This window comes from Lutjanus erythropterus, chromosome 1, assembly GCF_056507025.1.
Source record: "Lutjanus erythropterus isolate fLutEry1 chromosome 1, fLutEry1.hap2, whole genome shotgun sequence".
Lineage (NCBI taxonomy): Eukaryota > Metazoa > Chordata > Actinopteri > Lutjaniformes > Lutjanidae > Lutjanus > Lutjanus erythropterus.
Window position 1 is genome coordinate 4824796 of NC_139317.1, and position 12337 is coordinate 4837132.

The window sequence follows — 12337 nt, forward strand, 5'->3', positions numbered from 1 at the left end:
GGGCTCCAGCAAATAAAACAAAGGGTTGTCTGACACAAAGCTGAACCCAACTACACTTTTCCTGCAAAGTCATGTGGCAAGAAGCTTTGGAGGCCAGTAACATACATGCACACATTCATGGTATCATGTAACATGTGCACTGCTGTTTACCTCATGATTGTTCCAACAAAAGATAAAATTTATAGAGCAGTAAAATTCTTCCTCATTATATCATCAACTGATCTGGTTTGTAATAAAAAGCCGTCAACCTCATGAATCTGCTCAGACTGATATTCTGGATCATATTTCATTGTCTCACCAGTACCTGAAGTGAACCCATCCTCAGTAGTGCAGTCTCTTGTGTGTGTTTTTTCATTCCAGCTTGTTTTTGGTCTGAACGCCCACCAACTGTGTTTGTATTGATGAGTGATGAGCCACACACATGCACAGTTTAATCCAGGTAACTCCTATGTCTCATTACTGCACAGATGACTACTGCTGTGCATTAGACATATTTACTCTTTGCTCAAATTATTTAATGTTCTGAGGAGGCATATGACAGCTTCACTGTGGCTACAGCACAGTCACTGCAGAGCAGCAGCTCTTAGGCCTCTGACAGACTGTGAGATTTCAGTAGCCATATTGCGATTTTGCTAAAATGTCAATCAATTGTGCAGTCCTAGATTTCAGCACTCTTACAAGCCACACTGTGTGACATGGCTCTAATAGATTTGGGCGCGTCATCAAGTTTGATGTATGTGGACTATAATGATCACACCTACTGAATCATAGGCAAAATACAAGAAACATGATCAGTGTGCTCATCGTGGTCGATGAGATGTGACCACAGCCTACTTGGACATGAGCCGGGCTCACTTTGGCCCCACTCCAGAGTAGGTCCATGGAAATGCAAATCAGCGGGACATGGTTTGACTCAGTGTTTGTGTGTCTGTACAGACAGAACTCAGCAGAGAAGTTGATTCTGTCCTTTACATCCCTCCTCTCTTTACTCTCAAGATGTGACTTTGAAATACATTTCTTCTCTGGTCAGCAGTCGACATGGACAGAGAAACTAATTATCTTGCTGTAAACAGTGCAGTTGTCTCCTCCATGATCGCTGCTGCACACAAGTTTACAAGTGAGCATGAGAACAAATCCAAACAAAAGTTTAAAAAAACATACACTTAGCTCTCATGTGGCTGGTCTGCAGGTCTATTTCTTCGTGGGTTGCTGATGCAGAGCGTTGAGAAGCAGGATTGAAAATAAATCTGCTTTTTAATCTAAAAAGTTTGAAACATACACTCTGAGCTCCCCTCCTGCATGGAGTCAGCATGAGACCAGCTCCAGTGTTTCTTCCTTCAGAAGCTCCAGTCTGCCACTGACCCTCTCATCCAGAGCTCCCTGGCTCTGAGCAGCTGTTTGTCGCCTCTGTGTCTCAGCTCCGCCTGGTCCACAACTGAAGGGTAAGTCTCAAGTAACCGGGTGAGCTGACAAACTCCTGCGCTGAACATGTTGCTCATTAGCTGGACTTTTCTTAAGATTCTCTCTCTGATAATTCAGTGACTTCAGGAACGTGAACAGGCATCTGCACTAGTATAACAGCCAATAGGAATGCCAGCGCTGAGATGACTTGTGATTGGTTTAAGTCTACCGTTATGGGCCAGATTCCCCTGAAGCCTGAAAACAGAGCCGAGAGAAGGTGCAGAAATGTAGTTCTGACTTAGACCACTTGATTTACAATATGCTTAAAGGTTATTATGAAATTATTTCTCAAGGATACCAGAACAACGTTGCCTACCCTAGCTTTAAATTTGTAGATTGCTTCATTCAGCTCATGTTGCATTTAAACCTGTTCAACAAGTAAATGTGACTTGAAATCGCTGCCTTGAATACAAACTGCCTGGAGGTGCAGCAGAGGCGATGTGTGACAGAAGGGAGTCCATGTGAGCCATAAATGACAGCGGAAAACAGACAAACATAGAGAACATTCACACGGAACACGCAATCTGCTGTTTATCACGTCTCATGTGATATTTTAAACCCTCAATGTGTAAATTAAGAGCAGATCACGTGGCTCATCCAGATATTTTGCTCTTCACACTGTTGATCACTGTTGATGAGTCATTGTTTAGTGTGACTGTTGAGCGTGTGTGTCCAGATTTCTTCAATGTGACTTTGACTTTTTTTTCATTTTGGATTCAGAGCTGAGTCCCTTCAGACACACCTGTGTTGGCTCTATTTATCCTCCAGCGGCCATAATCCTGTTAGTGTATGTTGATGCCATTTCAGTTGAAAATCCAGACAAGGAAATTGTGTGTGTGTGTGTGTGTGTGTGTGTGTGTGTGTGTGTGTGTGTGTGTGTGTGTGTGTGGACGCGTCTGTATGTCTGTCTCTCTCACTCACACACACACACACACACACACACACACACACACACACACACACACACTTAGGTGCTTTTGGGGACACTGTATACAACCCAGTTCAAAAACAATTTGGATGTTTTGTAAAACTTAAATAAAAAGCGAATGTAAAGATGTGCTAAAACTTTTTGACATACAGTCAAACACTCATACACATACCTGCAATACGGTCCAAAAAGTTGTGACAGGTGCATGTTTACCACTGTGATACATCACCTTTTCTTTTAACAACACTCACTAAGTGTTTGGGAACTGAGGACACTAATTATTCAAGTTCTGAAACTGAAATTTGTTCCAATTCTTGGTTCAGACTTCAGGTGCTCAACAGTCTGGGGTCTCTGTTGTTGTACTTTGTGCTTCATAATTCACCACACATTTTCAGTGGGAGACAGGTCTGGACTGCAGGCAGGTCAGTCTGGTATCTGAACTCTTTCCCTACGAAGACACGCTGTTGGAATACCTATAGAATGTGTCTTGGTATTGTCTTGCTGAAATAAGCAGGGACGTCTCTGAAAAAGACATCTGGATGACAGCATATATGGCTCCAAAACCTGTATGCACCTCTCAGCATTAATGGTGCTTTCACAGATGTGACAGTTACCCATAATGCCATGGGCACTAACACGCCCCCACACCATCACAGATGCTGGCTTTTCTAGTTAGCGGTGGTAACAATCTGGGTGGTTGTTTTCCTCTTAAGCTTGGAGGACATGATGTACCTGATTTAAAAAAAAAAAAATAAATTGTGAAAAAAATTTGTTAAAAAAAATAAATTCTTAATCAATGAACTGATACTAATGAATTAGAAAGATTACATCTCCATAATCATGTTAATCATGGTGTTACATAAAGAAAGAAGTAACTTAAGTCACAACAGTTGCCAAATTTTTAAGAAGGCCCAAATAATTAAGAATTTGTTGAGGGCAGAGTTTCACAAAGTTTACTAAGATTCTCTTAAGTCAGTAAATCTCAAAATTGCACAATTTTTAAAGGGAGTCTGGGGATGCTAAGGTGTTCACAAATATCTGCTGCAGGTAAGACAGAGAGAGACCACATTCTTTCAGCAGTGTGTTTGCAATGTTTCCTGGACCACTGCAGAAAGTATGTGATCATGCAGAGCCATCAGATCTTGGGTGCATTCACACTGATATTTAGAGCTGTCCACTGTGATCGGATCATCCAGGATGCATGTTAACACCAGATGTAAACAGGCTCTTACATTTATTTCCTGGAGACTTGTCTAACTTTTACTACTAACTTTGAATACTGATGCAAAAATCAGCATTTTCCCAATTAGAGGACATGGCTTTTGTCGTCAGTTGCACAAGCCGTCCCCAATTAACTGGTCTTTAGTCAGAAATGTGTCCCCAAAGGTAGCCTAAGTCAGACCCCCACACACACTCACAGGTGGCAGTAATCTCTCGCTGCTGACATGACCGTCTCAATCTGTCTTTCTGCCCTGAGGCCTCCATTGCAGAGCTGATTCAATTTGCCTCCATCAAAATGCAATTTCTCTGCTTCGCCATCACCGTTCACCTCTCCTCCTCCCCCTCCTCCTCTTCTTCTCCTCCCCTCCCTCCTTCCCTTTCCTCCTTTTTGTCCTCTTATCTGACACCTTCCCCCTCTCTCACGCTTCTCTCGGTGCCATTTACTTCCTGTCTCTTGCTTCTCATCTCATCTTTCTCCCCCCTCTCTGTTTTCATCACTCAGACTTTTTCCTCACAGGTTGGATCCTGATATTTCCCTGGGGTGTCTTGCCCGCCTGTCTTGTGCTGTTTCTCCCTCGATGATTAGGATGCGATGGGGGAGACGGCAGGCTGAGGCTACTTTATCCCCCTCGCAGGCCGATAGATGCTCTCGCATCACAGAGGTTAGGGATGATGGGGTATATTAAGATGGGGGTGGCATGAGGGTTTCATGGCCTGGAGCCTCTCTTTGGCTCTCTGCTGGTAAACGGCTGGAGGAAGCTGCACCGGCCTGCTGACGGCTTCATAAAAGATGATGATATGCATGTAAAATGGTTTAAAATGGGGCACTTTAAAGGCAGACTGCACCAAGTTTCATCAGATGTAGATGTCAAAGCTTCCACCACCAGAGAGATAGAAAAGACTGGGCATGAATGCATTGTGAATAGAGTAGAGCAGAATGAAATGTAGTGCAGAATAATGCTGCCAGATATGTATTTAGAACTATACTGATGTAGTTTACCTTGAGATGTCAATATAGCATGCAGGACACATACTGTTGACTTTTCTTTATTGAATTGTCTCTTAACAGCAGACTTTCTTATCACTGAAGCTTAGCAAAAAATTCGCTTCACTTTTTCTGAATTTAAACTTTATTGGGTTCAGACTACACAACATCAAACCATTTATAGTCCAATCTGGTAGACGTGTTGGGTCTCGTTGGGAACGACAACTGGTGTTCCATCTGGGACGGCTCATGGCATCCCAACAAAAAAGACTAGCATGTTAGAATTTTTTGCCTTTCACAACAAATACCACAACATGTTACAAACGTATTTGATATTTAAAATTTTACATCATTACAGAAGTAAAAGACAGTCACCAAGAAACTTTAAACTCTAGCCCTTGAGGCTAATGTTATGTAGCTTGCATATTACTCTTGATATTAAAACTATTCAAATATCATTGCCAGTTCTCGCTGAATTATAGACAACCCATGCTAACAGCGTCTCACCAAACATGAAGCATGAAAGTTCTCTTCTTTGGCATGATAATCTTAATAGTATCCTGTTGTTTGTGGTGTGCCATTATTATCAGATCTCGTAGTGTGAGGGTGTTTGAGATTAGAGAGAAGATAATCTGTGAAGTTTCTCCTAATGTGTGTGAAGCAGCAAGATTTCAAAATCAGTTAGGATCTTAAAACTCCTATAGTGTGGTCAGCTTAACAGGAGCATAGCATGCTACTGTGAACATGGTGAAACAAAAAAAGAATGATGTTGGTGTTGTGAGGGGAACTTTGAAAACGAGGAAAGGTCACCACTGTCTTTTCTTCCCTTTTTTTTTAGGCTTTTCTGAATACAAGACAGCCAGTATCATACACACTGCAAATGTTTGTTTTCCTTGTTGTTCTCTGGGATGTTTGTCTCACATCATTAAAGTAAGTGATGATTGGTTAAGGAGCAGCATGTGGTCTGTCATGTCTCTTGACCAAGAAAGGGGAAGAATTTATGACTCTATAATCGCCTGACACAGTGACCATCGTAAAAAAAAACAAAAAATATCCTGAAGTCTGAACCCAGCATAAGAAAGTTTGTAAAATTAATTTATGATCATCTTTGCCTCAAAAATGCTTCAGGTGAATGAGGTCTTGATCAATAAACCTGCTTGTACAATAACACAGCCCTGACACTGCAGCATCTGTAGACCACAGCCATCATGTTATTAACTACACCTGTCTGACAACCAGAACCTGCTGAGAGAAAGATCTATTGGGCAGCATTTCTTTGATTTCCATTTGATTTCACTGACACTGACACTACTCATCAATAATTCTTGATACATTATTTAACCGGTGTAATGCAGTTTGACTGCAGATGAGTCATTCTGTGTTATGTTTGCTGCAACCCTTTGAAAGATTTAAAATCTTTCTTTGACCTTATCCCAAGCACGTGTGAAAGGGTTTGCTAAGTACAACTTGCAAATTTGTTAATTTCCTTTTGTTAATAAAGGGCAGCTCACATCCGACTACATTTAGGACGACACCTCCTGCAACAACCTGCTCCCTCTGGAGCAAGAAATAGCTGCAGTGTGACAAGACAGAAGGGAATGAAGAGCTATTAATACCTGCTGTTAGCAATGAGCCACCTTGGCAGACTATTTTAATATATTTTCCACACTGCTGGATTTTGACCAAACATGTGTGCACGTGTATTTTCAGAAACCGCATCTGTCAAAGAAACTTTCCTGAATAAGTTCAACATGCATTTAAAAACGTAAGTGTTCCAGCTATGTTGTAAATTCACAAAAAGTAAACAGAATTCACCTGCTGTGACATTTTAAGTGGCCCGCTTGACAGAATCATTATGCTGAGCTATACAGTAATTACTAAATGTATTAAAATTAATTAAGGGTGTAGAGACAAATGGCTAAATTAGCTGATTAGAAGAGTGCTGTTTATTTCCGTGCCGTTTAGAAATAAATGGGGGTGATTGAACGACATCAATTTGACAGTAAGCATTTTAAAATAGCTGCTGTTGCTACTTCAAATCCCTCTGCGATTGTCCTTTAAATCCACATACAATCATTGGAAATAGATACAGCGAGACGTAAACAGAATCGGTTGTTTGGTCCCTTGTGAGACAAATACGCCCCGATACAGTTACCAGTCTGACGTCTCGGAGGACCGTCTGAATGATTACCACTAGCTGCAAGCAATAATGAACATCCACAAACTGTTACACCACCGCTCATCTCTTATGTCATCTCTCAGTACCACAGAGCGAAAACACCACTGACTGCAGAGCAACAACATTTATCACACTTGTTTAAATTTGTTGACAATTACTACATAATCAGTCAGAAGGCTGCTGAGTATTTTTTCCAAGCTAATGAGATGGATTTCCAATTCATCAACTGACCCTCCCCGTAGTTTTCTGTTGTACCTTTTAATCTTTACAGTCAAGCATCGTGAGCACAGTTTACATGACACTGGCAAATTTATAAAGATTCTTAGCCAATGCGTCCTTGATTGAAAAGCAGCTCCTCATTGATTTTATGGAGATAAATATTAATGCATCTAGGTTTTATAAGCGGTACCTGCCTAGCTTGTCATGCTAACGTGAGCTCTGTGTATTAATGCTGCTTAGCATGGATTCAGGCAGATGGCAAACGTCAGACGAATAACACCTTTTTGACGGCACTGGAAAATTAAACAGTCCAACAGACTGGCAGCACAGTAAAAGCAAAACACTCATGACAATATGTTGCCATGTTGATGTTGTATTGTTTACAAATAATGGATTAAAATAATTGAATAAAATGATTTTATGTCCATTATTTTATCAAATTATTCAAATGTTGCATTTAAATCTAAGACATAGCTCTTTATTAACATTCTAATAAAAAATTCAAATTACTCTTTTATTTTTTGTTTGCTGCTCCACCAGAATTATGAGCTCCTTATTGTCCAGATTGGCCATAAATTACACCATGGAGGACGGCAAACGTTTAAAGTTTACTGCTACCATCGCTGACATTCTCGACCGTCTACTGTTTGCCTTAATACATGTGACTGCAGCATAAGTTTGACAACTGTAAAAGGCTCCTAAATATTCATTTGATACCGCACAAACAGTAATTGATAACAGCTTTGTGCAATGATGTAGAAAAGACTGTGGCTAAAGCCTCAGATAACAAGTCAGCACCGGTTGATGATCCATACAGAGGACACAGGAAAAGAGGAGCAGCACTGATCTTTTATTGCATTGCAGTGCAGTATGAAAAATGTAATATCTATCTGAATCCAGTAAAGACCTGCTAACGTTACTCAAGATTGTCCTGAATGGGACCCACAAACTATTCTAATTCTTGGTCCTTGACAGGCAAAATCTGTGTGTAATAAGCCAGTTAGCCAGGCATGCTGGTCTTTGCCATTTAAAATCCATTCAGGACCATTGACTGTGAGACAAGGGGACCAAAGGTGCAAAAATGCAAACTAATTTCTGGGTTTTAGGACTCATTCCTGCAGCATTATGTAGTTGTCACACTTTTGTTTAACCGTTCCACACCCAAAGATACAACAGCACAAATGTAAGTAAAAGTTTAAGTGTGTATCATGTTTTGTTCTGCATCAGTAAATAACCCACTCCTGACTTGTAAAGCCTTTTCGTATCTTAAAAAAGGCTAAAAAAGTGGTTGTTTCTTTAAAAAGTGGCTAAATGAGAATACAGAGGTTGTCTGGGACATTAAACTTTATCACACTGAAAACTACAGTCATAGTAGTGGTGACATTGAAGTCATGTGACCGTCGTGTAGTTCATTTATAGTCTAACTTAGCTTTTTACTTCTGGTGATTGCGTTACACTTCAAAAATCTGTGGGGGAAACCAGACCTTTGCTTACTTCCGCACAGGCCTAGAAAAATATGTCATCTCTGCAGGACTCTGTAGCAGTGGTTCCCAAATGGTATGTCAGGTGATGTTATGACAACCACACATTGTTACTGCAATACACAGTATAACTATGTAAAAGTATGTTATGAATGACTTTTTAATTTACTATATCAGAACTAACAGAGAGGCAAATTGTACCTGTCCTACAAAGTCAAAAACCTTCCGTCAAAGTGAAGCCTAGATTTAGCCGTTTCTGCAGTTGCCAGATGAAGGGAATTAAAGGTCTTGATTGATTGACTGACAGCTTATTTTTTGTCCACCTGCACTCTGGGAACTCTGCCTCTGATTGGCTGGGACGATACACTTATCTCCTGATTCGATACTAAAAAGATACCTGGGTGCTGATTTGATATGTATCGTGATTGTGATTTTGCAAGTATTGTGATTTGATATTGTGATTTTTGTTTGATTTTTAAACACTGGACCATGGGATGCTTTGAATAATTAACTTTTTAAGACGGTACAACATGAGTCATATCTCCCAAAACAATTTACATCATGTCAGTCAATCTTTGAGTTTTTCAGCATCATTGCTATACTGCATATAAAAGTGATAAATAAAATTATTTTTTGTAGTAAACTGTTAGCAGTAAAATCAGCAGCTATTAGTTTATTTGTACAGAGCAGAGGAAATATATGTCTGAAAGTCTTAACACACATGTTGTTTTATGTTAAGTATGTGAAGTCAAATAGATTTGTTTGTTAAGACAATACTATTATTGTGATGCTAATTTCTGTTAGCATTTCAATAGGAAATTATGTGTTAGCATCGAGCTAACACACCAAGATATTAAAATATTTAAAAAATCTATTCAGGAATCATAAAAAAAAGAATCACAATACTAAAGAGACTTTATTTTTTTTCTCACTCACCTAGTACTTGTTGCCTTTGTTGGTTAGGTTGGTTATAGAGGCTACTTTGCATTGCTATGACTACAGGATGAAAAATTTGAAAACCATTCCTCTAGCACAGCCCTTGGACACTGCTCAAGCATGTTGAGTAACAAAATCCTCGACAAACGTGCCAAAGCTGGATTTAGGGAATAGTCACTTTCCCATTTTTAAAATTTATATATTTATTTTTTCAGTAACATCCAAAATACTCTCCCGCTTCGTGTCCTTCAGGCTGTTTTAAATGAAAGCAAATGAAAAATAAAATCTCTGGGATGTCTTTTACTCTGCACGGATACAAGAATAAAAAGGAGAAGAGGAGAAAAATAGACACGTTTTCTCAAGGTCAGTGGAGTGTGCACGTCTGTGCTGTTATTGAGTAAAGGCAGAGCTCCCACACGGCTCTCCAGAGGCTCTCTGATAGGCTGGCTCACTGCCAACATGTTACCATGTGAATTAATGGTAACACAGACGGATCACCTCAAACACCAAACAACACACGGTGCATCTGAGTGCTGCTTCACTTCGCCAGAATAGTACAAGAGGAACACTGCAGATTATATAAACACTGCTAAATACTGCTGTTTTCTGGCAGCGATGGACAAACTCAGCCTGATGTGAAGATTTTTCTTTTTGGACCTAAAAGCAAAATCCATGTTGACCAACTGTGACTATTTTTCTCATTTTGAGGAAAATGTTTTATAGAAAGAACTTTTTTGCCCTGAAGGGGAGGAAAACACAGATGACCTTAGAGTGCAAGGCCAGATGTCATCTTGCTGTGTTGTTGGGTTGTTGGGAAAAAGTAATGGCTCAAAATTGGCTGAAAGTTTTACTGCATACCAGCTGCCACTGCCAGTAAGAGAAAAAAACTGAGGACAACTATGGTTAAACATAATAAGACAAAAGCTGGGAGATGTGTGTGACCTGCAACGAAGTTGCTCTCTTTTACCAAACTAAGATTAGCTTTTGCCTGATTAAGTCTGTATTAAAACACACACACACACACACACACACACACACACACACACACACACACACACTTCAAACACATAAACTTGACAGACAGGAACAAAATAAAACTCACCAAAACTATCTCAGTCAGTCTTTCCACTGTTAGAACAATCGCCAACTCTAGTTTGGTTGAAATACATCCTTAATTCACCGTGTTAGATGTGAAAATAGTTTATGGGCTCTGTGGACTGTTTTCCTCTCACTGGTCCAGTGGATGTGCACTGCACCACTTAGTGCATCACTAAGCAGCACCTGTCACCCGTGCAGATAATTAAAATATCAAAATAAAGTGACAAAAATTGCCCCCTATAAAACAACCGCCGATATATTCGTCCAATCGCCCAATTAGGGATTGTAGGAAAATAATCCATCCACTGAGCAAGCATCTATGAGTCGGTCAGTCTGCTCCCATTGGTTGACATGAACTTTGTCAAGTAACAAAAAAGAGATCTATTGTTTCTGTGTGTTTGTGTCTTGATGATCAGCTAAGAACCTCACCTAGATTGAGGGGTACCAGCTGCAGCGTGTTCAGTCAAGTATAGTATGACTCGCCGGATGAACACTGCGGGTTTTAGTCCTGCCACTGTTTTCTTGTTTCAAGCAGCATTGTGGCATCCCTTTTCGTTTTCCACGGGAAACAAGAACAACCTACATGCTGAAAATGGCAAATTAGTGCTTGGGATATGAATGCAAACAAGCTAACAGCTGTTACCTTTTGTTTTGCTGTGATGTAGTCATTTTAATACCAGAGCTCACCTCCCAACGTGCAACAACACTCCCTTAACACTATGTTGCAGCATCACTGTCACCACACCCTGGGCTTAGCACCGCCCAAGACGTTTGTGACGTTTTTCCTCCTTAGCAGATTGAGTGTGGATGCCAGACCTTTCTCCAACACTGAGGAGAGAGCTCTGCCTGTGCGAGACTAAGTCGAGTAGAGCCGACTGTTACCATGCAGTGGAAACACAGCATCAATCTTGTTCAAAATTATTACGTGGCACAATCATATGCATTTTTTTCCACCCATAGCAGAGCACAGTTTCAGCTGATATAACGTGAAGATCACCCAAACTGGAGTTAAAAGGCTTTCCCAGGAGAGCAGCAATATATGCTGGAGCTGAGACTTCGCAAAGACAGATATTGGTTTTCCTGATACTGCAGTAACCCTTGTGGCACATTGCTGCCCTGTTCCCCTGCGTTCTGCTCCATCACACTGATCAGAGCTGACAGGAGCATCTAAAGCTGCTGAGCCACAGCTCCTCGACCAGCAACTATCGACTGGATGGTCATCAAGACTCTCAGGCATCTAAATTGATCTTCACGCATAAACGCACAAACACAAAACCTACAGTTCCTGCAGTGGAATCCTCATTAAAGAGTAAATCAAGTCTAAATCAGCCGTGGCAGAGGAATCATTGTTGCACTACAGCCCAGTCAGGAATATCAAAGCAGGTGTTTCTCATTACTGTCAAATGCAAAACACCTGCTGTGAAATTAGAGCAAATCGTCATCCCGGGAAACTTTGACATGGCTGCTTATCACCAGTCTCTGGGGTTTTCCATGAGTTATTTCACGACGAAGTCAAGTATTTACACTTTTTATAAATTTTCCTCATCCTGCCTCTGTGGCTTCGATGTCATTGGATATATTCCCACATGTAGCAGGATCCCTCATTGTCATTCCAAACACAGTTGGTGGAGAAAGTGAAAATAAGTTGACAAAATGTGTGGCTGGAGAGAGACTGTTGTCCGTGGGCTTTTTGTTCGTATGACTCAGATGTCACTGTAGAGGTCATTGTATTTCACACATTATCGACAACAGTCCCTGACTGTAACCGCATTGCATTATGGTCCCTTTCCTCACCCCTGTGGAAGTAGAAACTTTGCAAAATGGTGGCT

General features: G+C 40.6%; 1 protein-coding gene across 1 annotated transcript in view; it reads right to left on the reverse strand.

Annotated features, from left to right (window-relative positions):
* Window positions 1-1337: 1337 nt before the first annotated feature.
* The window catches only part of LOC146332539 (hatching enzyme 1.2-like), a 39365-nt gene continuing 28365 nt past the window's right edge, over window positions 1338-12337 (reverse strand). Inside the window, exon 9 of the mRNA XM_084724171.1 lies at window positions 1338-1435. Within this exon, the coding sequence (XP_084580297.1) occupies window positions 1338-1435 (98 nt within the window). The remainder of the gene's footprint in view (window positions 1436-12337) is intronic.